The sequence below is a fragment of the Nipponia nippon genome, unplaced genomic scaffold (assembly GCF_047370975.1).
Source record: "Nipponia nippon isolate SJK-2023a ecotype South Korea unplaced genomic scaffold, ASM4737097v1 scaffold_6, whole genome shotgun sequence".
NCBI lineage: Eukaryota > Metazoa > Chordata > Aves > Pelecaniformes > Threskiornithidae > Nipponia > Nipponia nippon.
In genome coordinates, this window is record NW_028262380.1 from 17175669 (window position 1) to 17202333 (window position 26665).

At 39.1% G+C, this 26665-nt stretch overlaps 2 protein-coding genes and 1 long non-coding RNA gene across 13 annotated transcripts in view; 1 reads left to right on the forward strand and 2 right to left on the reverse strand.

The window, feature by feature from the left end:
• The first annotated feature begins 274 nt into the window (after nucleotides 1-274).
• Nucleotides 275-11311, forward strand: LOC148051376 (uncharacterized). Its single transcript, XR_015700002.1, has 3 exons — nucleotides 275-397; nucleotides 3643-3759; nucleotides 9554-11311. It is a non-coding gene; the product is annotated as an uncharacterized LOC148051376 (long non-coding RNA).
• Nucleotides 11312-12709: 1398 nt separating this feature from the next.
• Nucleotides 12710-19169, reverse strand: FGFBP2 (fibroblast growth factor binding protein 2). Of its 2 annotated transcripts, none has more exons than XR_015699678.1 (2): nucleotides 15513-19169; nucleotides 12710-12842 (listed from the first exon to the last, which is right to left on the reverse strand). XR_015699678.1 is itself a non-coding variant. In XM_009462929.2 (2 exons), exon 1 carries the CDS (start codon nucleotides 16773-16775, stop codon nucleotides 16149-16151), a length of 627 nt encoding a protein of 208 aa, XP_009461204.1. In that variant the 5' UTR covers nucleotides 16776-19169; the 3' UTR covers nucleotides 14961-15276; nucleotides 16136-16148. The 2 variants fall into 2 exon arrangements, 1 of the variants encoding a protein (XP_009461204.1); XM_009462929.2 differs by lacking the exon at nucleotides 12710-12842 and adding an exon at nucleotides 14961-15276 and having other exon boundaries at nucleotides 16136-19169.
• A 908-nt stretch (nucleotides 19170-20077) lies between these two features.
• Nucleotides 20078-26665, reverse strand: part of PROM1 (prominin 1) — a 71811-nt gene continuing 65223 nt past the window's right edge. For 5 of the 10 annotated variants that reach the window (XM_087736524.1, XM_087736523.1, XM_087736525.1 and 2 more), the window contains 7 exons: nucleotides 26585-26653; nucleotides 25941-26033; nucleotides 24304-24419; nucleotides 23586-23609; nucleotides 23160-23228; nucleotides 21003-21043; nucleotides 20078-20776 (listed from right to left, as the gene is read on the reverse strand). In XM_087736524.1, the coding sequence (XP_087592650.1) occupies nucleotides 21025-21043; nucleotides 23160-23228; nucleotides 23586-23609; nucleotides 24304-24419; nucleotides 25941-26033; nucleotides 26585-26653 (390 nt within the window). In that variant the 3' untranslated portion in view covers nucleotides 20078-20776; nucleotides 21003-21024. The remainder of the gene's footprint in view (nucleotides 20777-21002; nucleotides 21044-23159; nucleotides 23229-23585; nucleotides 23610-24303; nucleotides 24420-25940; nucleotides 26034-26584; nucleotides 26654-26665) is intronic. The other 5 variants (XM_087736530.1, XM_087736528.1, XM_087736529.1 and 2 more) reach the window with 4 other exon arrangements.

The window sequence follows — 26665 nt, forward strand, 5'->3', positions numbered from 1 at the left end:
CAGCCTGCTTCTGAGAGGTGCAGAGTGAATGTCTTTGCATCACTTGGTGTTTTTTTCCCCCTCTTCCCTTCACTTATTAAACTGTCTTTATCTCAACCCACATTTTTTTCTCTCTTTTGCTCTTCTGATTCTCTCCTCCATCCCACTGGGGAGGGGGGGTGAGCAGCTGGGGGGTGCTTCATTGCTGTGTGGGGTCAACACACCACAGAGACTTCAATCCTGCAAATAACTAACAGAAATTTTTATTTCAGTGGATCCCAGTTGGAAAGAAACTAACAGAGTTCAGTCCACGTGCAGAACTTCCCCTTTGCTAAAAATACTGATGGCCACGCTCCACTGATACTGCCTTGGCTCCACGCCTCTAAACCAGGACAGTTATCACAGCAAAGACAACAAGGTACAGTCACAGTTGTGACAACTCCTTTGCTGATTTAGATTATGACATTTGAAGAAACTGTTTCAGCTACATGGAAAAAGTGATCTTGGGCTATGCCTCCACAAGTCATGTCAGCTGCCGTAGCCTGACCTGTACACTGACAGGATTAGCCATAACGTTTATCTGCCATAATCTTTGGGTTATCCCTGAAACACAGTATAAGCATCCTTTAAACGCACTTGGGCTGTAACGCTCAGGAGTTCACATCGGGAAGGGACTCTGAAAAGTCCTGCTGACAGCTCAGCAAGTCAGAAGAATGACTATAAATGTCTGCATTTCACAGCTACCATGTGGGCTGGTCGCTCTCAGCCTTTTCACATCTGACATAAGTCTCTGAAGGCACAGAGAAAGGACTGAGGGAATGGACGAATCTTATTTGCCATTTTCATTTTACTGAGACCAGCATATTTGATATATAGGGAATAGAAGCCATTAACAAAGAAATTAAATTAATTAAAACAGACTAGCCTGTTCATGTACTGTTTACTAACGAAATGTAATCATGTACAGCCTGTAGGAGTACACCATTTTGCTGAAAATACCTGCTGAAAGACTAAGTATGTTAACAAATGTGGCAGTCATACCCCTACCTCCAAGTGCAATACCCTTCTTGCTGTGGCAGTGGGTTGGTCTCTGGCACCTCACTTCCATCCCTAGGTAAACAAGCTTCAGGCAAGGAACTCGTAACTTTATTTCCTTTTTAATTCTGTGAATCTAGTATCTACAAAAGACAGTAAGCCGACAGCCCTACATGCTGAAGCCCTCTTACGTAGGAACAAAGAAGTTGTCACATGGGCAGTGGCACCAATGCCAGCCTTTCTGTATCTCACCGCCTGTGCCCAACACTTCAGAAGAATATTCCATAGCCTACTGGCATTTCTCTGGAATAGGCTAGTTAATTTAAAACGTCGTGATGGTTTCAGTGTGCTGAGATCTGGTTACTAACTATTTTACACAGAGGCATAATTATTTGAAAGGAGGTTGAAGAAAACTCATCAGTTCACAATAATTTTCAGTTACTTCCGACCTGGAGTTAAATTCATATTAGTTAAATAAGTATGAAAAAAAGGCACCAGATTCTCTCTTCACTGAGTCTTTAACAGTGTCCAATTATTTCACAAACTGGCCAAAACTGACAAGTGAATTTGGCAGGACAGCATCCAAGTGAAAACTGATATCATGAAACCCAAATAAGAAAGAAACAAAAACCAGCTAACTCAAACAAGTGTTAACTTTAAGTTAATCACAGAACAACAGAAACTGTATGACTGCCATATATTAATTATAAGCTAATAAAAAGAAGAGCACCTTACGAGACTAAACGGTAAAGTTCTTTTATAGCAAACTCCAGTTCATGCTGAGGTTCCCATTTTTACAGATGCTCAGGCAATTCCATTAAGAACTAAATTCCTGAAACACTACTGAATTAAGTGAACACTGCTCCTTCATACAGTGGTTATCCGTGAGTGAAACTAACAGCTTAATCATTTTATCCATCATTTGTAGCCCTAGTATTACTGATTACCTTCCTTACGTATGAATTCAGTAGTTCTTACCTGCAGTGTTATTCTTCATTTACTTGCTGCATTACGTTGGCAATATTTTGGTTAAAATATCCTGAAATTCATTACTGCCAAGGTGCAGTTTCTCTTCGGCAGAGCTCTAACCTTCTTGCCTCCCAGCTCATACCTGACAGTCAGCAGTCGTTCATCTATTACCTAGCTGCTTATTGAACACACTCTTACATGCAGTCAGAAAAGGGAGAGTTTGTTTTCAGATTTGCAGAGTATTGCTTTATCTTGGTAGGCAAGGACAGTGGTGTTTTCAGAAAAATAGAAGTGGTTTTAATTAACCCAAGGAGATCCAAGCCAGTGATGGAGCACGACCATTAGGAATGTGTTTCTGAAATGATGAAGAAATGCCTCTTGCTTCATTAGATAATACAGAGGAAAACTCTGTGGACCACATGTATACAGGAGACAGAAAACTTTAATGCCAAATGGGGTTGACAGTGTGTTTCGCCTTGACAGGGGGAGGCTTTCCAAATTCAAACAGGGATAGGAAAATGTCAGATGCCTCTTCTCCCTTAATTTTCTTGTGAAAGTATGTTGAGCCAACCTTAAAGAAAGTTTGCCTTGATTTTGAAACAATTCAAAGACAAAGAAGTACAAATAATTGCCATTGCTAACTAAACATGATTACCCTTTTCTAGACAGGATGTTAAATGCTGATACCATGATAAAGATGATGATTGTTACTATACGAGAGTTAGTGGAAAACATATCCCAGTCTAAGCAGGTCCTAAGATTTGGTCCCTGCATATTTGCATCTGATAATGCTACAGGGTCACCAAAGAAGGGATAAGATTAGATAGATTAAAAAAAAAAAAAAGTGTTTTTTCCTCTTCTTTAGAATTTAGCTTTCACAGAATACAAAGACTATCTTTTATAAAAAAAAAACCAAAAACAAAAACAACAAAAGCTTGGGAGAAAAATTATGTGAAATAGAGGGATACTATACTGAAATGTGTGTTTCATACTGATTTTTCCAGTATCAGGAAGAATTTAACCTCAAAATCTGAATTTTACATATTTTCATTTAATTTTGGCTCTAATGGAAGTTATCACTTCTCTATCTCAATCACAGCTAAAGACTCTCCAAGCACAATCATTTCATTGTCCTGTGATTTTATTTGAGCAGGATGGCTGCTTGATTTATTAGCATAGATTCCCTATATTCAAGGCATGCTTAAGCTGTTTTGGCAGCCAGGGAAAACAACTGTTGACTAATTGCCATCTGAACTATTTAGCCTGCTAAGATTTTTATAGCTTAGAAAAATGCAAAAGCCTGTCTGTCTGACCAGAACAGCTTCAGAAATACACTCAGACAAAGGACTGCTCTCTTACAGAAAGATAAAATGAGTAAAATAAGAAAAAGATGTCATTGTAAACTACTGCCTGCCATTAGACTGGAGTCTACTCAGGGTAATGGCAAGTCATGCATATCTATGAGAAGGAAGAATTTGACGCGTTACATGAAATCATCAGAGAGGTATTGCCAGAACACAAGGGACTGTCTCATGAGCAGCACTGTTTACCGTACGCACTGAGCTTAACACTCCAACCAAAAAATTCTTTCAGCTGTCACGAATGCGTTCTCTCTTGTTAAAGCATTGCAGTAAAAAAATTCCCCATATGCTTATGCAGATGAATAGCTGAGAAAAGCCTTTGCATTAAGGCAATACTGGTGGAGTTACTAAAGGCAGACGAGAGTAAGAAACGACATTCAGTCCTCTTCTAGTTCTAATCCACCTTCTCATAAAGGTAAGAATTCTGTTTCTTAGTGGGAATTTGAAATTATTTAGGCACTTGTTTTAGTTTTTTTCTGATGTACACACAGTGGACTCCACTGAATTAGTTCCTCTACAGGCAGCAAAAATACTTATTTATCCCACATAGGTGAAGGGAACCAAGATCAGCTGAGGGTTACAGTGTGGTTTGGAACATTTCAAATATTGACCACATCAGTGGTGAAATTCTTCCACACCTTGGTGTGGCTGCAGAGTGATACAGGATGAACATGAACAGAGTTGAAGACAGCGCATGTGTTGGCCAAGATGTGGTATATTAGAAAGACATTCTTTCCTAGCTGCTGACCACTTTTTTTGAGGTTGTGTCGAGGCTTCTGTAAACCACATCTGATCTGGATGGATATAATCAACAGTAGTTGTTTCAGGGAAGACACAGCAATTATCTTTTCTACCTTTTACTTTAAGAAATCAAAGCAACTTAGATTTCCTTTCTAGTTTTTCTCTAATGCAGTCATGGCCAGAATAGACGGACTTTCGAAAGTCTGGTTTTGATTTCAGTGATAGCTCTGTCTTTGTTCTCAGGACCCTTTCCATAAAGCTTAAAGCTGTTCTGTAAATAAATTAAGCTCGACCAATAAATACACATGTGCATGTATACACAGATGTATATCTAATCTAATCTAATCAGCATTGAATAGTTTTCTCCCTTCCATTATAGCTCATTAACATTAGTGGTTTTATTTGTATCTTTGTTGAAATAAGGGGTGCACGTATGTGTGTGGAGAGAGAATAGATGGATCTACCCTGACTAAGAAAGTATATTGCCTAAAGTCTTATGAGTTTATCAGTGCCTGGCAATTTTGTGGGTTTTAGCACTGGTTCCAAGTACAGCAAGATGTTTCTAGAACTTGCTATGGAATAAACATTTATTTCACGGACACTTTTTAAATACAGCGGGAAAATGAAAACAGGAACCAAGAAATTGTTCCAGGAAAAGGAAACCAGGAACCAGGAATGGAAAACCAGGGACTTTATGGTGTAGGACACTGTACTAGGTCTGGCTGGGATGGAATTAATTTTTTATAGCAGCCCATATAGTGCTGTGTTTTAAATCTGTGACTAGAACAGTACTAATAACACATGGCAATTTTATCTATCACTAAACAGCATCAAGACCTTCTCTGTTTCTCACTCTGCCCCCTCTCAGTAAGTAGGCTGAGGGGGGTGCAAGAGACTGGGAGGGGACACAGCCAGGACAGCTGATCCCAGCTGACCAAAGGGGCCTAAGGGATATTCCATACCATACGACGCTGCGCGCAGCAATAAAACTGGGGGCAGTCTTTCTAGAGCAGCTGTTGCTTGGAGACTGGCTGGGCATCAGCCTGCTTCTGAGAGGTGCAGAGTGAATGTCTTTGCATCACTTGGTGTTTTTTTCCCCCTCTTCCCTTCACTTATTAAACTGTCTTTATCTCAACCCACATTTTTTTCTCTCTTTTGCTCTTCTGATTCTCTCCTCCATCCCACTGGGGAGGGGGGGTGAGCAGCTGGGGGGTGCTTCATTGCTGTGTGGGGTCAACACACCACAGAGACTTCAATCCTGCAAATAACTAACAGAAATTTTTATTTCAGTGGATCCCAGTTGGAAAGAAACTAACAGAGTTCAGTCCACGTGCAGAACTTCCCCTTTGCTAAAAATACTGATGGCCACGCTCCACTGATACTGCCTTGGCTCCACGCCTCTAAACCAGGACAGTTATCACAGCAAAGACAACAAGGTACAGTCACAGTTGTGACAACTCCTTTGCTGATTTAGATTATGACATTTGAAGAAACTGTTTCAGCTACATGGAAAAAGTGATCTTGGGCTATGCCTCCACAAGTCATGTCAGCTGCCGTAGCCTGACCTGTACACTGACAGGATTAGCCATAACGTTTATCTGCCATAATCTTTGGGTTATCCCTGAAACACAGTATAAGCATCCTTTAAACGCACTTGGGCTGTAACGCTCAGGAGTTCACATCGGGAAGGGACTCTGAAAAGTCCTGCTGACAGCTCAGCAAGTCAGAAGAATGACTATAAATGTCTGCATTTCACAGCTACCATGTGGGCTGGTCGCTCTCAGCCTTTTCACATCTGACATAAGTCTCTGAAGGCACAGAGAAAGGACTGAGGGAATGGACGAATCTTATTTGCCATTTTCATTTTACTGAGACCAGCATATTTGATATATAGGGAATAGAAGCCATTAACAAAGAAAGAGGTTTCTTGACCCATCTTTCCAAGTTCTAGTGCAAGTTGTTACAGTTAGCAAAAGCGGAAAGGACATACATCCCTCAGCATTTATGATAGATTTGGGGTTTGCTCAGTTAACCAAAAGAAGATATGATGTCTCTGCCTATATTGTTCTTTCAAAACTTAAGGGTTTTTCCTTGGATCATTTCTAACTCTACAGCTCCTCCATGTGGAGTTCATTAACAAACAAGAAATTAATAATCCTAAACACTAAGTATTAATACTTTTTTAATGGGTTTGCAGAGGACTAGCAGTATTCTAAATATTTAGGACATTTTTCAGAGGTATTCAACCCAGTTCAGCCAGAAACCCATTTTCTGAAAATGGGTAAAACGCAGTGCAGTAATTCTGTGCAACAGAACGCCACTGCTAATGCTGCGATGTTACAATTCCAACTCTAGTTTAAATTACCCTTTTTCCTGTGTTCTCACATGAATTACACAAACTAACTTTTTACTCGTGTTTAATTCTATTTGTTCCTGTGGGCCTGTATAGGAATCTCACATCTATGTCCTGCTTCACGCTATCAGGAAATTTGGGGATTTTCTCCTGCATGTTGGTAAAGAGGACCTAAATCCCAGTTAACTAACTAACCTGCTGGTTGGGAATAGGGCTGAAGGCTGTATCTGGTAAAGAACAGCCTTCCCATAACCACTTCCCACACTGCCTGCCCACAGCCTTCAGAAACTGAGTCCTAGATTATTTAATGCAATATTTAAAACAATTATTTGATAGATAGTGAATATTATCTGCATGTTGATGGTGACACAGTCCAAATTACTTCATTAAACACTAATAAGCACTAGGCTTGGGGCAAACTGAAAAGATAAAAAAAGAGAACCACCTGATACTCCACAGGAGTTTTGGAGAGCCGGCGCTGGCACTCACCATCCCCTCACACTCCTCCGGGAGGAGCAAAGGTGGTACGAAGAGAGGCTGTATCTCCCCTGCCTGTTCTCGCATTTGAACTGGACGTGGCCAGCGTTCTCAAAGGTTGTTCAGATAGCTTTCAGTCACCACGAGGATATCCGATATATGCCTGTAACTTACAAGAAGTAATCTTTTAACACTTTTGATTGAAGGTTTGACGTTGAATAGGAAATGGAAGAAAATACGGAAAGAGGAGAGACTTTGAGTGCTGCTAGATTTGGCCTGCAAACCACCCTTTTAATAAATGTCCAACAGTCTGAACTCACATCCGCTATTGATTAGTACAAGAGTGCATCTCACACACAGTAAAGCAGTCTTTCCTGATGCTTTTACAAAGCGTTTCCTTAAGCCAGGCCTCAGAATAGGTAGGGACAGTTGTGGATTTTTTCTCTTAGCTCTGGTCAGGTTTTGACCTCAGATCTTAAAATAAATGGAGCTAGCCAATCCCTTTTGGGAACAGTGTTTTATAGCTTTTTGAAGTATAGTTGAGCTCAGCAAAGAAACCCTAGTCCTTCTGCGTTTCAGCACCACTAAAATCCCAAAGCTGCTCTGAAGTAGGATAAGCTGCTGACTGAAGCATTCTGCGTAACTACAGGCTACAGCAGAAAAGGGCTCGATGGCTGCCCGACCGCTGTGGTGGGGAGTGAGATGGGGTGCACCAGACAGGCTTCTTTCACTCCAGCATTAGGTTGAAATCAAGAAGAAAAATAATAACATTTGGACAGTTTCTGCTCTGAAAGAACAGAAAGAGATTTTTGAAGATGAACAAAATTTATGAAATGATCTCACAAAATCATTTCAAAAATGTAATTTATTTTAAGGATGGCATAAAATAGAATGACTACAAAGGGCAAAAGCAACCTTTTTCATTGCTGTCTTCTCACCGTGTAGACACTTGTAAATTTTAATTTTGGAATAACCAATGAAATCTTGGCATTCTCAAGGGCCCTTTCCTGTTAACCCATCAATATGTACTCTGTTCCTCCAGCTACCACAGACCAGTTGCTTAGTATTTGTACAAATTTCTTTTTAATATAAAAACACAGACTAGGTTTTAAATATTATTTTTGTTCCTCTCCTTATCATCTTTTTCTCCTTTCTCTGAATCATTATAGTTAACATAATGAACAGAAAGAACCAAAAAGAGTAATGATTTTAATTAAGTGTAAACATAACCAGACCAGAGAAACACTGTTGCATTCAGATGGGAGATTTATATTAAACTAGGTGCTGGCACACATAGGCAGGTCTGTATTCACCGCACACACTACATATATTAATCTGTACTTTGCAGCATGACAGATTTATGGTTGGAAGAACTAATGAGATGCAGACAAACAGATATGCAAGCAGATAAAATTGTAAGCAGCAAGACCTGAGAAAGAGATGGAGTTTGCAGTGGAGAATTTCATTATTGTATCTATATACATAACCTACTGATTACAGCCCCAGTAAAACTCTGTAACAGGCTGGCTCCGTTTGAGAGCTGCATGTTCAAGAGCCTAAGCAGGGGCATGTGAGGGATAGACTTTGTTCCCATGTGTGTACTCATCTAGTAGAATTACAAAAACGTGTATTACATTTTTGTTTCTGCTTAAAATACACACCTAGTACTGTTTAACATACTAACTCTTGTTGAAACATCCGCTGTCAGAGGTCCCCTTACATGTCCCTGTTTCCTAACCTTTTAAAGGCGGATAACAATACTTGTCTATATCAGAGAGATGCAAGAAAGTTACTTTTATATTTCTTTTTGTCAATATCCTGAAATGTACAAATAGAACACAATGTGGAAATAAAATGTATTACAACTTTAAACAACTTCTACAACTGAGAAACTAATTGCTAGCTGAGTTCAACACTCTGTTGTATTGTTTTCTTTTCCAGGTCTACAGGCTGACAAGTGATGCATTTACACAAACCTGTTGTAGAAAGCACACTAGCAATTAAATTGTTATATATCGCTTTAAATAGCAACCATTATTTTTGTTTTGAATAACTTTTAGATAACACAGGAGAAAACACAGACAGGATGATGACGTGGAAAATTAATTACCTGAGGATTTCCTTTTCAGATGTATTTCTTCCTCTCTCAGAGGATTTACAACATGCTTTTCTTCTCACAGATGCTGAAGGCAGTCAGTTTTCTACACTGCTTTCTAGTCCTTGACAGTATATTTTCTTTGCTCATGTAAATTATGCTGAAGCTGCGAAGCAGTCATATACTGCTCTTTGCTATTCAAATTCAACTAATATGTAGACGTTTAAAAAGGGCCATGATATACCCAGAAGAATAATTTGTCTGGTGGTAAGGATTTAAGGTAATCTTTAATTTTAGGTCCTGGGTTCTTTCCAAGTCAGAAATGCTTATGACACAATCCTCCACAAAAAAATGATTAATAGTGAGGAAGAAAAAAAAAGTTTGCCTGTTCCATCAAATCACTGTGATTGATCTATTGTACTTCAAATGAAGTATGTTCCTGCCAAAGGACACTACTGCTGCTGAGGTGAAATATGTAGTGTTCTATAAAGAGTTTTATTGTTCCCTAAGCTGAAGGAAAACAGTGTTTCTGATTTCTTTCAGTTGTTGACTCAACCGGAGCCAAGATGTCCAGACGCCATGCGATCAGTATGAAGCAAAACCAAAGGCTATTGAATTGATTCCAACTATGTAAAAGATTTCAGGCCTAAGAAGGCAGGGGAAGCAGATGGCTACAGATGATGTTCCTCGTTGGTACTACTCAATGGCTCTTACCTCTTATATCTCCTGTCATAGCTTACCTTCACAGCAGACGCAACGTGGATTTCTATGGACAGGTTTTAACAACAGGCCTTGGAACATCTTTCCGACGAGAGAAAGTGGCACGGGATGGGTCATGGGGGACAGCAGTATTTGAGGCAGGTCTTGGGGAAAGACAGAGATCTTGCCCTGACAAACCACATCTCCACAGCCTGCTCTAGCACCCACCCTTGGGGCAAACCCACCACCCCATGGCCCAAGTTCACCAACACGACTTGAAAGACATCGGTGTCTCTCCTGCTCTGGCCTCCAGCCCTCTGCAGGGTCCTGCCAGCCACACCTCCCCTGAGCACCGCTGCTCCTAGCCGGACCCTGCAGAGCAGCCAAAATGCCTACATCTGCCAGCAAACCACCCTCCTCGGCACCACTCAGGGCCCCAGAGCCACAATCCAACCCCAACACCATGACATGGCCCCACAACACAACAGTACCCAGTCCCCCAAGCACAGCCTGCTTGCACCTGGGCCATGGGCAGCTCACTCAGGAGATGACCCTCATGGAGGCCATGCAACTTTTTCCCCATGCAGAAACAGGTGCTGCTCAAACACTCGAGCCTCAGCTTCATTTAGGCCATCTGAGGCACCCAAAGAGCCATGACAGTCTCAGGTAATGATTTCTGCACACAGATGTGGAAACCCTACTCCACGCTTCCCTCCTGTTACCCTCTCACACTGACCAGTCTCCCGTGTGATCACCGAGGGCATCACATAACCTTCCCCAGCTGCAAACACGAACTTGTGGATTCCCACATTAGATTTCTGGAGTGTAGAAGATGGGGGATCATCTCAGTGGCCGCCGCCTGTTTGAAGGGGGGCGAGAGGGGAGAATGGTGGGAAGCACCCCTGCCTGCCGGGCAGCTTTGGCGGAGGAAACAGCGAGGCCCCTCTGTCAGAGTTCAGAGCCTGAATTTTTCTCACCATTTCCTTCGGCGGGAAGTTTCTAGCCCTCTTCAGTTCCTAGGCAAATTCTTCATTTTATCACAGCCTCGTTTGTGGGGAGGCCGTCCTCACGCACCACATTACGCTGGTAAGACAAATAAAGAGGCAACCAATTTCACCATTTGCACATTAATTTTTATGGGCAGCAATGGTAGCGACAGAGTAATGCAGGTTTTTGCATCTGCAGCCAGCAGACCTAAAAGGACACCTCTGTTTCCCCTCCTGACTACAAGGAGGGGAAAGCAGGAGGCAGCAGGAGCCTACCAGGGGTTGGATGCCTATGGCGAGCAGCTGGTTATGCAAACAGCGTTATAACCTGCTGAGGAGCGGGAGGCGGGGAGGAACGGGAACTTGCGCTCCAAACCAGACAGACATCGGCCTCAGCTTTTTCTTGCTCTGTACGTACCGCAATATAGCTACTCGGGAAACTCAGCACCTGGCCTCCTGCCAAATGTTTATGCAGTTAACTTTGTATACAAGATGTGAAATAAACAGATTGTCTGATATGATATGTCCCTGAGATAACACCGATGTCTTGTCATCGTACTGACTACACCTCTTCTGCTTTGTCTTCTTATTCCTGTTTTTGTATATGTATCACATACTTTTTGCCATTGCAAAATGATCTGTGCAGCCTGATGAGGGCAATTCTCTTGTTTGTAAGGGGAAAAGCAGAGAGAGCCAAAAGAAATCTCCTGTGCTGCATCTGACTGCTCTTCAGAGAAGAAAGCAGAGATTGGGAAAAGTAACAGCAAGAGAAACAGAAAAAAGAAATCAACAACCATAAAGCTCCTGAAGAAGCAGGAATGGCAACAGGAAACTTTGGGAAATTTTAGTTTTTCCTTTGTGTTCTTATTTTTGTGGAAGATCTCCATCCCTAAAATCCATGCCATATCAACTACGACACCTATTGAAAAAAATCAAGAATGAAAAACTTAAGACTGCAAACCATGCAAGAATGGCCAGACAACATACCTTAAACAATTCTCAGAAAACACCAGAGTGCATTACCACTTAATTGAGATGATTTACAGGCAGGCTAAGCAACATTAATATTGAGGTGTGGATTTGGTCTACTTTAACACAAATAACCCACACACTGCAAATGGCAATTTTCTTAGTTTTGGATACTTGATTTTAAGGCAAAGACCTGATGTTTGGTGTTCCTTAACACCTGAATTTCTTGATTTTCTCTGCTGTCAAAACCAGGCTAAATAAAAATATGTACCAAAAGACAGAGGCACTGAACAGAAGTTATCCAAGATGATGCATTCGACTTTATGATGGGATCTGCCATCAGAACATACTTAAGAAAATAGTCTTTCTCGTTTGATTTGATATAGTTAGAATGGCTGATCCAAGAGCATCCTCTGCACTTTAAGGAGACATGGATGCAAATGGAAGCATTCATTATTAAATAACTAGAACTTTAAGCTTGCTTCTGTGTTTCCACTGTAAATCATAGAATCATTCAGGCCAGAAGGCACCTTGGGAGGTTTGTACTCCAACCTCCCACTCAAAGCAGGGTCACACTGAATTCAGCCTACGTTGCTTAAACTTTGTCCAGTTGGGCTTGAAAAGCTCCACAGATGGAGATTCCAGAGACGCTCTGGGGAACCTGGTCCTATGTTTATCCTCCTTACAGTGAATGTTTTTCCCTACAGCAAGTCAGAACCTCACCTGTATCAATTTGTGACCATGATTTCTTTTGCTCCTATCGCAGAAGCCAGCTCTGTATTCTCTGTCCTCCTCATATGCATTGGGGGGCAGCTAAAGCCTTCCCCAGGCTGAACAAGACCCCCTGTTCCCTTGGCCTTTCCTCACAGGAGTGTGCTCCAGTCCCCACCATCTTGGCGGCTCTCCATTAGACTCACTCCAGTCTTTCTTGGATCTTAACTCTGTGAGCTAAATACACATCCTTTTATACACAGGTTCTCCAAACACATAATTTTGCGTTTCTTGGAGGCTTACCTTGTCAAAGTAGTGAATACTCATGATGCTTCTGTGGGAACCCAAACATGAGGATCTTGGCCTACCTCACATTGCACTGAATTAGCAGCAGAAGCAGCGGGCCCACGTATCAGGGATCTCCCTGGCTGTAGGAATCCAGACAAAGACTTTTGTCTGCTGTTCCTCTGTCAAGAAAATAAAGACAAATTCCATCTCGACTTGAGGGGATTTCCTGAGGTACTTACCTATACAGGCTAACGTAAAATGAATGAAACAGCAGGTTTCATTCATTCATGAGGTACTTGAAGATTGCATTAAACTCACCACAAACAGTTCTCAATTCATCCTTTCATTAATGAATAGCCTTTCATACTAAGAAGTTACTGAAATGTCACGACTGTACATTTCTAGTGCTAAACAATTAAATGGCAATGTAGCTGATACAATCACAGCACTGTTACACTAAGGTGGGCTACTTCAGTTAACATCCAATTTTCAAACGTTGTGAAAGCAAGATCATTACAGTTAACTGACTTGCTGAGGGTGCATAGCGTTGCATAATGAAATGCAATCCAAGCCATGCATCACCTTCGTACCAAACTCTTCACCTTTTTGTAAAATTTAGTGCTTAACTATGTATTTTGGATTCTGGATATTTTACAAGAAGCATTTCACAAAAGAGGGGCCTTTGGTGCAAGACTATTTGATTCCCAATTTCCATTTCAACATTGGAGCTTCAGGTGGTCATTCCAGACAACACAGTGCCAAGCACAGAGCCCTGTGCAGCAGAGCTCTGCTCCACTGAAGTGAGATACAAGTTCCCTAGGAAACTGCACTACCAAGTATGTGCAACGTTTGTCCTCCGCTAAGCAGAATCATTGACAGCCACGTATTTTGGACTGTATCATCAAGAGTTCTACAAAGTGTCAGACAACGTTGCTGCCTTCTGTGCTCAGTGCATATACATATAAGAGGGCATAAAGGGGAAAATTTTCTTTTGGTGAATTGATGAAACCTCCTCTTTCCTCCTGCTATCAGTATGGTGGGTGACTGATTCTCCCAGACTTCTCTCAATACAAGACATTGTCTCATTTTTGAGGTCATTACTGTTGTAGTGGATACTACTGCAAAATATTCACTCTGCAGTGTGCATTTTGCATCACACAAAAGAGGAGTTTTAAAATATTTAAAAAACACATCTCAAGAAAACCCTCAACCTCCCCTTAACACTTTCCAGTAGTTCCCAAATATCACTGATGCATTTTGCATGTTTGCAAATCAAACAATTATATTCATTTTTATCACAGAAATAAGTGAATAGGTGTACTACTACACTTTTTACTCACAGCACAAGAGCCCGGCAAGGGTAACTGAAGTTACAAATGAAGATTAACCACACTAGATTTACGGCGGACAAAAACACAGACTTGCTTGAGCTTGCATTTTATCAGCATTCAAGCTATATTTCTGCCTTATACAACCTCCTGCACTGATCCTGTGTTCATTACTTGCTGTTCCTTTCCATATATTTCAAAGGGTTTGGGGACAGAAAATGATTTCAAGTTTTTTGGTACAAGGCACAAAGTTTAGTGATCAGACAGTCACAATGTGGAATTATGAATTGAAAATTACAAACCTGTGAGTAAAGCTGGAGAAGTACTTCAGCGTAACAACACCTTGCAGGAACTTTAATGGCAAATACAGAGCACTACTAATTTCTGTGGTATGAAGTTCTAGTTATATCCCTGCTGCGAAGCTCACTTTGGAACAAAAGGGATCTTTGCTAAAAATAATCCGAACATAAATGTGTTCTAGTCTCTGACGCAGGCTATTAGGTCTTGCTTTGTGTTCTGATGAGATTTATGCAAGTGCCCAAGTGCATGGATGTAAGTTACCTTTCAGAGTATTTACTGAACCCAAACATTAATAGTACCACTAACAGATCCTAATAACACTGAACTCTGCAGATGTGTCACAGATGAACACTTCTCATCTGCTATGTTTAGAAATGTATTCTCACACTACTCTTATTTCTCCAATCTTTCTTTCCGTGCTGGCTGAAACTTATCATTGTAATATAAACATAACAACATTGAAAATATTCATGAAAACATGTTCACAGTAGGAAAGTAATGACTCAGACCTGCAACTTCTCTTACACATTCTACCAACAATCTCTTAAGAAACAAGTATCAAATACCATGACTTTATACAAGTAGCACCATTTAAAATTTTAAGAAAGCACACCAAGTACATTTTCAAAAATCTTATTTTTATTGTTTGCACTAACTGTAGTACCATTTACAGCTTTCATCTCTAACAAACTGAAGCAAATCAGCACACACAAAAACCTGTTCAAGGTCAGCACTCAAAGCGAAACCTTGGTTACATAAATGCAGCACACCTTGGTGTGTAACAGACCTAGGAACAGTTAGTTCATCCTAACGCTTGAAGTATTTGAAAATGCATATTTCAGGGATGTTAAAAAGTTTCGTTTTAGGGGTACAAAGAGAAAATAGCTACAAGATTTATAGACATGACTAATTTTTAAACCAAAATTCTTAAATCTAAATTATTAAACTACAGCAAGGACCCTTCTTCAGCTGTAAAAATTTTGCTCTGCAAAACAAAAAAGAAAAAACATTAGTCACTTTGCTGTATTAAGCACAAGATCATTAGCAGCCTAAACACTTGCTGGCTCATGCTGCATATATTCCCATTTCTGTCAAAAGTTTGCCAGGTTTAGTCACCAGCTCCTGGCTTTCTCTCTGACCTGAAATGGAAGTGGGTGTAAAACCAATCACTTCTGCGAGGGCTTTGCCTTTCTAAATCCTGGCTGAAAACCTCAGACTTACCAGACAAGCGCCTGCACATAATCCCCTATCGCCTCTGCAGAAACAGACCCGCCAACCAAGACAGTCCGTTTGGTTTTACTCATTTCTGCAAGTTATTTATCAACTAATTTTTAAAATTAAAATGGTTAATTATTAACTAGCAGTTTTGATGAACAAGCTTTATCCTCTCAATTTCTGAATGCAGTTTTAAACTGCATAAACAGTTCTAGCTGATGCACTTGTTACTGGATCTCATGTGTTTGTTATTTATCTTACTTCACTGGCTTACATCTAAAGTCAGCACAGGGAACAAGGAATGACAGAAGGTGGACAACAAGCCCAATTCAAACAGTTAGAACTGAAACACCATAGGATTAGTAACAGATAGGACAAACATCTCAGTACATACTAAAGACCTCGCAGGAGGCTGTCAGGGAGTCCTGAAGTAGCAGCCATCACTGGGAGTTTAAGCTGTCCAGCCCTTCAGAAGCCACAGTACAGTCTTTGCCACATTAGATTTTAGTGAGCGAGCCTAGAACCAACCTGTCCGCACCCCTGAGAGAACCCCAAGATCAAAATAAAACAGAACTACAACAGGATTACTCTTAGGTATATTCTGCTGTGCTTCAAGATGGGAGTTTTACCTGAAGGAAATCCTTAACCTCTAAAGATGCCAAAAATGTAGGAGCAGAAACCATGCAGGGATTCCCAGCAATGTTCCCGTGCCAGTTTCATTGCTTCCGTTTCATTTTCAGACCCTTGACCATGTTGGGTTGGTTTTATAAGAGGTAGTATTGGAGGTTTCCCTATTTTCTTAACAGAGCTTCTCCCTGCTCCCCTCATAGAAATGGAAGTCTTCTGGACTGATTTGTCCTGGTTTGCTAGATCTTCTGGCTCCATACCAGCAGCTATTTTCTTCATGAGAGCCTCTGTGGGAGCCTTTTGGCACATGGTGGTCTTCAGCACTTGTGTGGATTCGCAAGCGTGAGGGAGCTTTCTAAGTTCCATGGCGATCTGATTCCAGTAAATTTTTGGATTGTTTCTGAAAGCACGACAGACTGATGGCTTGCCAGTGAATTCACACCAGTAGGACATGCCTTGGCTTTTGCATTCAATTCTAAGTTTCATCTCCTCGTCTCCACTCATGCTCATTGTGCAAACATCTTTAGTTTTAGTCCGAAAATTGATTTCTTCGCCATTGCTTCTTTTCTTCGGCTTCAGCTTCTGTCCCAGTCCTCCCATGCCACAGATCACTACTAGGAAAAGAAGAGCAAAACTCTTCATGGTGAGAGGAGCTGATTGATATCCTTGAGCAACACGATCCAAAAAAGTAGAAGCAGTAAGTAAGTGGCTGCTCACAATTTAAAGGCTTGGTTCACAAAGAGGCCTCTTTCCAGCAAAACATGGGATGTAAGGTTGTGTTTTTTTTTTTTTTTTAATAAAAACAATAAATCACACTTCAGTAGGCATGTGCCCATAATTTATAGCCTGAGGGAGTGTCAAATAACCTGTGAACTCCCAAGAAGGTAACAAGACAAATCTTGTAAATGCAGTTCAATACAGAACGATAGTTGTATAACCAAGAAGCACATTCCTATCCAGGATGAACATGTCATATTTGATTTTTAACAGATATTTTCCATTCTCCAGCTGCTTTATAGCTATCTTCATGCCAGAGCTTGTAAGACCATAGTGAACTAAAAAAGATAAAAGTGCCAAAGCAATCTATGCAGCTACATCTGGATGATTATGTGTCCTACTAATAAAGGCTGATTTGTGGAACAGGTTTTCTGTGGATTTGCACAGTAAGGATGCAACTTTAGTACTTTATTTTGTCAGCACATGACATGCAGTGGGGACACATGGAAGAATCAACTACACATTCTTTGAGCCATGAAAGATTTTTAGACTTGCTAATATTTAAGCAAGATAAGGAATAAAGCTTCAGCAAAATAAGGTATTACAAGCCTAAACATAAACCAAACATTTGGAAGTTTTATCAGCATTGTCACACCATGAGTTATTTTCAGCCAACAGAGCAAGACAATACAACTAGCTTATCATGGGTCTCAGCAGCAGGGAACAGACCCCAGAGCATGTCAGACAGGTATTTGTGCTTTATCACCTTTCACTTTTTTTTTTTTTTAAATAGATATTTTCCTGTTCATAATAAATAAGCTGTAAAAATGCCATAAAACAAAGGCAAGAGAATAGAAATATTTTAGTGCAGAATCCTGTACTACCAGTTTCTGCTAACTGCTAAGTAAAAGCAGAGCTAAGGAAAATCATGGTAACTCCTTTGGCATTCAGGAGATCATGAGGAAAAATCCCTCCCATGCTGTTGCAAGCCACAGTACTTTTCTGGCTAGTAAGACTCCACTAGGCATTTCTTTCCAAGACATGTGTTACACCCAGCCTGACCTGAACAGCTTCTGGAAGGGGTATTGTATTATTTAGGTATGCTTGAATAACTGTGGGGTGCTAGAAACCCTGGGTTTAAGAATGGAATAGAATACCATTTTGTATATCTAGCCACTCAATAGGTATCGCTGAAGAAAATACCAAGGCAAAAATATTCATTTAACACAGACAGTGAAGCAGAACAAAAAAAAACAAAACTGGAAAAAATGCTTGTCTGATACTTGACAATAGAGTCCCTAGCTGCTGTGGCATCCCAGCTAGTCTGAGAGCTGCCAGCTTGAGGATGGAGCCACCTGGAACAGCCATTCTGGGTAGCCTGAACCTTGTTCTTCCATTGAACACGTCACGAAGTTCCCCATGACTAAATACCATTTGACGGAGAGAACAACATTGTTTTCTTTTCATCCCCTCTCTAAGGCTATTTTAATAACATTTTTAGTAGAGGTCTCATTTCTAGCTTCTTGCCATTTGTTCCTCCTGACTGTCTCTTTCAAAGCATAGCGGTGTGGCTCTCCCGTCAAGTCTTAGGAGAAAACAGCAATGGTACCAGCCTCCTTAAGACTTGCAATTCACTCTTCTGTTGTTTTCTGGGGAGTCTTCTCACCCATCACCCAGCCAGCCAGATGCCCACCTCACACTTCATTTCAAGGATTTCAAATCCCTACTGCAAGCACTCAAAGACCTCCCAATATTTGACAAACAAATGTGTTATTTACTCTTGGTTATGCACAACAGCACTGACAGTTCCTAGATTAGAAACTACAGGCATTTGTCTCTCTTGCTGTAATAATTGTTAAAGAAAACAAATCAGACTACAAGGATAAGGACAAATACCAAAGCCCGGACTCAAGAGCTCTGGTATATTTATGTATTACAGTTATTACAGTTAATATGTTACTGCCAAGTGTTTGTCTCACTCCCACCTGACATTTGTGTCCTCTGTCTGCCTGTGCTTCAGATGAAACAGCTCATGGTCTCTTGTATCAGTGGAAAACATTTGTCCTGTTACGAGTTAAGCTAGGATGCCAGCAGTGAACTATGGGAGCTGAAGAACTGGCAAACGTTTAACTCTGCTGTCAGTGCTACAGAAACAACAACAGAGGCACCTTGAGCACTTGCAGGTATGCGGATATCCTTCACAACTCATTAGCTCAAATCCTACCATCTTTGCGTAAATCACATCCTTTGTGGAAGTCGGAAGCTCCCTCACCCAGAGTCAATGTTCTTTCTGTCCTTCCTGCGCCAATTCTTGCTCTCTTACCTTGCTTAATCTAAAGTCATCAATAAAAGTCAAATACAGCAGAATTTTAATCAGGGTAAAAAAATTCGTTTTTGTAAGATTTTAACTCAGTGCAACTCTTCTGAGACAGGTCTACGCAACAAAACAACCGAGAATCAAACATCAGGTAGTTAAGCAAGTTCTTTTTTATTTAAATGAACTGGGAGCATTTTCTCAAATTAAAAATAGAAACTTTTAAAAATCTGCAGTTCTGAACATTACATATACACATATGCTACATACTGTCAATTAGAAATGTTTCCATTTATGACCTAAAAATGAAAAATTTAAGGTTATTCCAGATTAAAGACTCGTATCACTTCTCAGCATTTCTTTACAATTATATGAATGATTTACAGGATTATCCCTACTTCAAGCCAATGAACCTTGCTGGAAACAAAGTTAACAATACTGATATATGAAGAGACGCTATTTTAGATCAATATACACAATTCCTTCACCTGCTGAAATGTTTTACACTAGTAACATTGATACTTTTGGCCTTGTTGATGAATTCTGCAGTTAACTAATTCAGCAATGCAACTGTATGCCTAAATTCAAGGCAATAACTCTAATAGTACAAATGCTAATTCCAATTGCTAAACACATTTGAATTTCAATATTGGAAATCACATTTTGAAATTATTTCGCAAAAATAGTATCACTGCCCCCTGAAAGAGCCACAGCTTAACAGTGATACTATTAAGGACATTATAGAAGTGAGTGTAAATGAGGAAAAGGGAGACAAGAGAAAGTAAAGCATTCTAAAAATCACCAACATACGACATCTCTCGTGCTCTTTTTGAGTACTACTGAACTCTAGAAAGCTTAGCGGTTTTGCTATGTTACGCATCACACACACGCCCAACCCTCCCACCCAAAGAGTTTCAAAACAAACTTCTCCAAAAAGCCCCTTTTAGGTCTATACTGCAAATACCACTAAATATTAAATAATTAAAAAAAGCGGGAGAAAACAAAACTGCAACTGAACTTTTCAGAGACACAAAGAGACATTGTGGAAGCCATTACACTCCAAATTTAGTCCAAAGTGGTCATTCAAGAGCACCAAATAGCAACACTGATCATGCTGGTAAATTCATTTGTGAAGAATATTACACAGTATTAAAATCTTAACTAAACACTTACCAGTTTTAAGAAAAATGTATATACAAAAGTCTCTGTATACAAAATGTACTTTTATGTAAACGTGTATGTACTGTATTTAACACAAATCAACAATTTAAGATAAGAACTTGACAATTGTCAGAGGACTGCTAGGCAAAGGCTGTTAATCTAATTAATTTATATACTGTGATGTAAGATAGAAAGCCCAGTGTAAAAAAGTAAAAAACAAAAAACATTTTCCTTCAAGCCTTGAACAGTGGTATTTGAGAGGCAGTGCCCTGATTGCAAAATATTCTGTACAGTAGTTTATGGCATAACATTCAATAGTACATTTGGGATTTACAGTACGGGTGACATAAAACAAGTGGCTCAGGATTTGGAAGATGAATGCAAATGCCAATACACTTGGAAGAATAATGATATATTCCTGTAGAAGAATCTTGAGCCTCATTTATATAGCCTGGAAATAATCACAAAAACAATTCAGGAAAATTTGATGAAGACAGAATTATAATGTAAGTTAAGCAGAATGAAAGCACAGATTTTCATATGAACATCAATACGGTTTAATAATTTTTTTTATTTTTAAACCTTACAGCACTCATGTTACAGAAAGCAGAGTAGCCTTCTTAAAAATAGTAAAGTAGTAATAGACCCAGAATTGACTTAACAAGTTTATTACTTACCCCTTAATGTTTCCAGTATGTGTTACCACTGTTCCACAGAGCTATACAAGAAAAAACACAAACCAAAACCGTAATTTTCTTTTGCCCACAAATGGAACAGAAATACTGTGTCTGACTAAGGTGAGACAAGCTCAGTTGGCACAAATCGTTCTCAAACTTTTACCCATTTAATCAAGAATTTTTCGAACATAAGGAAATAGATTCATGGTTTTCTCCACCAACCTTTCTGGTTATCTTTGTTTCATGGTAGAAAGAAACGCTTGGATTACCTATTCAACACCACTCCTTTGAGAACTTAATCCAGCCTCCAGTTTTGCTCTCACAAAAATGGTGGCTGCATTTGAGGTTATTTGTATCTTCGACATGTATATAAAAACACCTGTGTGAGATACCTATACAAATATAAATATACCTGATATAGATCTCATACCTGTATTTATATATCTTATATTTATAAAGACAGACATTTGCATCTCTTTCCAGCAAAATAACCCAGCTGATTTCAAAGGACAAAAAAAAATACCCTATGGGATTCTTTACACCTACAGAAGTACAGGTGTACAGAGAGCTATTCAAAGTCCTATCTCTCAAAGTATCTCCCAAAATAATTTGTAGGAAATGAGAAAAAGCAAGGACAACATAAAACCAAAGAGTTTACTGAAATGAAAATGAAAAACAAGACTCTTTTGCTATGGGAATCCCACACTGAGAAATTCAAAGCATGTATCTCATATAATTAGCAGCTTTTAAAATTATCTCAGCACATCAGAAGACAGCATTGCTTCAAATTGAATCCTTACATTTTATTACGGAAGCCCATTTTGAGTAATTTAAAATTTAGGAAAAGGAAGTCAGGACTGACCTAGTGGGTCTTTGTTTAAAAGATTATTTTATGTTAGTACTTTTTAGCTTATTCAGGAACACTGTATTAAACTATTCATCAATCACCAAAATATCACAGAAAACATGCTATGAACCTCGACAGTATTAACATTCATATTAAAGATTCAAAGATCAGAAAGAGACTTCTAAGGCCTGACCAATTATTAGTTTCCTCTTATGTAAAATATCAAAAGTCCTTAAAACCGAGAGTCCTTAGATACACCAGTGGGACTCCTTTTGAATTAAACACCTTGTAGGTTAATTTAGGGAGTGCCTTTAAGTTGTAGAACAGACCATGACAATCACGATCATAAATATCACTAAAAACATCGTTATATATAAATACTTCCTTCAGAAGAAAATGTGGAATCAGGATTTGGTCAGTAAATAATTGTTGTAAAATACAGTTCTAATAAATAATACTGTGCAACTGATGCAGTCATAAAATCCGGCAAGGCTTCCAAACTTTGAGCTCCCTTGGTATTTACCCATTACTGAAAGAATGGCGGTATCTTGCTTCTCTGCCAATACTCAACCTATAGTTTCAGTCATGAAGTTGCAAGTTGAGGCACAGTGAGCTACAGATTCCAATCATAAATTAGATCCTTCCTTAAGCGACTCAAGTATTTTGGAAACCCAAACATTGAAGTTGTGAGACATCCTATGTTATCCCTATGGAAACTGAAAGTCTCAGAACTAGCTAAGGTTTTATAGCACAAAAGTTGTAGAGACAGAAAAGAACCCCAATCTCCTCCTTTTTAAACCGAACTTGAATTTCTTGTTCTGTGATATTACACTAGTTCTACCCATGCAGAAACACCCATTTTCTCTGTTCATTTTTTCTGCATACCCTGGATCACCTGCCTTTTGCACAGGAAAAAGCTCTTTTCGTCACCATCTAAAAAAATAAAACAACTCAGGAGTAAGAATACATCCCATCCTGTCACTTTCAACTGCTATCAGAGCATTTTAATATGTTTATCAATTTAGGACCACCCACTGTGCCAGATAAATACCTAATTACCTAGATTTTAAGATCAAATTTAGGCAATTGCTTTGTTAAGTTGCTGGAAATTACTACAATATCTGCTGTTATGTAAAGAATATTTGAGAAATATAAATCATACAGCATTTGCTATAGTGACTAATCATGCAAAAAAACATAAATAGAGAATTAAGTGATTCACTTTGAAACGTGCAGAAAATTGGATAGGTGATTAATATAGTAGATTAAGTAAGGACACATGAAGGCATGCAGTTTCAGACTTGGTTTACCTTGTAAAAACAGGATTGTGTATACCATATAAATGCTCTTTATGATAACCATTATTACCATTTTCTGTACTGTAATAAAATAAATACACCAAGAAAGACCATGTTAACTATAAGATGCACTATGTACAGTATGGCTTCTAAGACATGTACATGGATTGTGGTATTATATGCAAAGATAAATGGTGTCTGTACAATAGAAGATAACTTTTCCTTTGTAACATTCAGGAGTTATGGCGTAACTATAATTTTACATTTTTAATCTTTCCATATTCTCCAAAAAATTAATTAGTTTGTTATTCTTGCTGAGTTGGATACTCTAGTGAAACAGAACATGTTACCTCTTTTGAAGTAACAAGTTACATTAAAAATATAAACCCCCCCACCTCAATAAAATAATTTTAACAAATACCAGCAAAAATGTCTTACGTTTTCATGGGTATAGTTTCGACACTAAAAAACACAGAAAAGGAGGAGTAATTAACGAGACACTAATAAGTGAGTTATTTTAGCTGTATGTGCCTGTTTCTGCTCTCCTGACTTGTGAATGTGTAATGAAAAACAACCAGTGTGGAATTTGAGAAATACAGTGCACAGGCTAACTGAAAAAGGAGCAAAACAAAGATCAGAAAAGAAAACAGTAAAAACAAAACTGATGGGAAAATATGTAAGAACAGTTATCATAAAGTAAAATGCCAAGTCCCTGAGACAGAGGAACTGCAATTGAAAAAGGAAAGACTGGTTAGGAATAACTAAGACAGTAAGAAAGCAAATAATTAATTCAACGAGATTACAAAGCAGGCATACTTCACCTTAACAAGTTACTTAGCAAAGCTAATCACTTGGACATTTGGAAGATATTTATATAAATGCTGTACACAAAGCTCTGAAGACCTCACTCCGAAACAAGTTTCTCAAAGGCAGAGCTGGCAATATCTGCACAGAACCACGGCAAGTCAAGGCAACCAAAGCCCACCTGCATGAAGCACTCTGCAGGCACCAACCCAAACCTGCAGTATTTCACAGGAACATGCAGTTCTCATCTGACAGCACACAAGGTTTAAGGATTAGAGCGCACTCATGTGAGACTCTAGAAAAAACCTTTCAATCCATTTGCCATTTAGCTTACTTAGGAGTATATACTTACTCATCATATACATCCTCTGTATCCATTCTACGATAGTATTTGGAGAGTTTTACAGCAAAAATTATGGCAGGAATTAAAAATATCGAAGAGCCTCCCAAACCAAACCAGAAGGTATTCTGAAACAACGCAAAATCCAGGAAAAAAGATCACAGAGAAAAATTATCAGAAAAGCACTGAATCCTTGCTTGATATTCCAAGCATTGTTACTAGGAGAACACAGTAGAAATTAGCAGCACTGATCTTGTGGACTATCTGAGGCTCCTTATACTAGTGTGGAACAGGGCACGTTAAGCATTCTCCACTGTCAATGTGAACTGAAGAACACCACCGTCTTACAAATGTAACCAAACAGGAATACATCCAAAGTTGCTTAAACCTACACAACCATAGAAGAAGTCGTCATTTCAACGTAGTCAGCCTTAGGCTAGAAAGTAATTTTGTGTCTCAGCATTAATTTACTAGCCGCATTATTTCTTTTTCCTTTCTTGATATTTTAAAGTATTTGTCTTTATTGCAGTTCTTGTCAAAATCTGAGTTTCCAGCACTTTCTCAAGGTACTTTTTAACTTGCTAACTACAGCCTGTTTGTGTAACTAATTCCATTATCATACAGTTGAACTGAGTTATCGCCAGATGTTAAAATGATGATTTTTCAAATTTGATTTGTATTGGCTGGGGGCATTTTGACTTGTAAGTGACTCAGCTAAGTTCTATCATCAGGAGAATTGTGGTCCATCTCCCACCAGATGGTTAGTGGGTACACAAAGGAGAACAGAAGCTCTGTAACATATGAGATAATCAATGAGTACAACATGATTCTGGCAGGTTAGGAGGTTTTCATGGTTAAGCATTATCAAGGTTAGAGTGCTTTGGCTTTGAGTGATTACATGCATTTACTGTTGGTATGATTAGGACGTGGTTAAAAGTGCTAAATAATAGCTAGAAGATGTTTTAGGTGGTTTCCAGCCACGTGATTTCTTTTTTCTATTTTTAATACATGCTGCCCTCTTTCCAAGCTGTTCTAGCAAGATGAAAAAGCCAGTATTGCCCTTATATAGTGCTACCAGTCATGCTCAAAGTCTCCACTGTGCAGGAACAAATCAAGATCTGTCTGCTACAAGTCAAGTGATAAAATCTCATTCAGGTTTTCTAGATTCCAGGAAAGACACTTGAGAAAGTTTTTTCCTGGTATTTCTCACTCACTTCCTGCCCCTGCCCCATCCCTTTAAATTAGAAATGGTTACAGCTGAAACTTCAGGTCTTTATGCTTTTCCATTTCAAGGTGGTTCGGAATCAAGCAATCAAGCTGAAACGCACTGTTTCTAGAATTTTTATTCCAAACCAGTAGTACTGTATTTACTTTGCAATTCATGTTGGAAGAAATTTAGTAAGAACAGTTAATTGTACAGAATTCTTGCTAATAGAAGCCTAAGTTTAATGGGAACCTAAAACAAGTCCAGCACTGGTTTGGCTTTGGACTTGATCCAGATCAGAACATTTTTTTCTTGCATAACTTTGGATGCGATGATTTATTATCATACTTCAGAATAGTCTAGCCAGAATAATTAAATGCAGATTTATGTTCAAAGAATTTCCCACTTGATGCCCCAATTTTGAGTAACAGAAAATATTTCTTACCACAGAATCAGTTATATAGCTGCATAAAAAAATATCTACTGCTGTATCTATCACATTGGCAATGGGCTTGCATGCTGCTACCTCCACGGCAATCTGAAAGACAGATTAAAAAAAAAAAAATACAGTTTGAAGTATCTAACAGAATAAAATAAGAATCTCAAAACTTGCTTACAGTTACAGATACTGTTTAATAAATTGTGATCTCTCACCCTATCCAAATTCAAACTAAATTCCAGTGGGATATGCTATCAACTGAACATACACATCTTTAAAGCATCAGCTTACTTTCTCAAAGGCTGCAGCTAAAGAAAGAAAAATAAAACAAAATGCTAATGACATCAATTTGAACTAAGCAGGGTCAGGCTCGGTGCAATATCAGCACAAATGGTAGATTTCAGGCTAGCCCTGGAAAAATGATACTACGTTAAATTTGCATTTTATTCCAATCAACACAACTCATCATTTCTATTCTACTTCAAACACAACAGAACTATTTATAGAAGACAAGTTTTCCCCTTCATAATAAGTACGAATATCTTACAAACTGAAACTATAAGACATACTATCACAGTAATATTTTAATTATTAAAAAAAAAAAAAGCTAAATAAACAGAGCTTCTCTCAATGAAGTAAATGCACCTTACCGACTCCTTGACCCACTCAATATATTGCTCAAAGTAGCCAACTATGGTATCCATGTACTTTTTTGTCTCCTAGGAACAGAC

Coding starts and splice junctions, on each gene's coding strand:
- FGFBP2 (XM_009462929.2), bottom strand. CDS start 16,775: ATGAAGAGTTTTGCTCTTCTTTTCCTAGTAGTGATCTGTGGCATGGGA.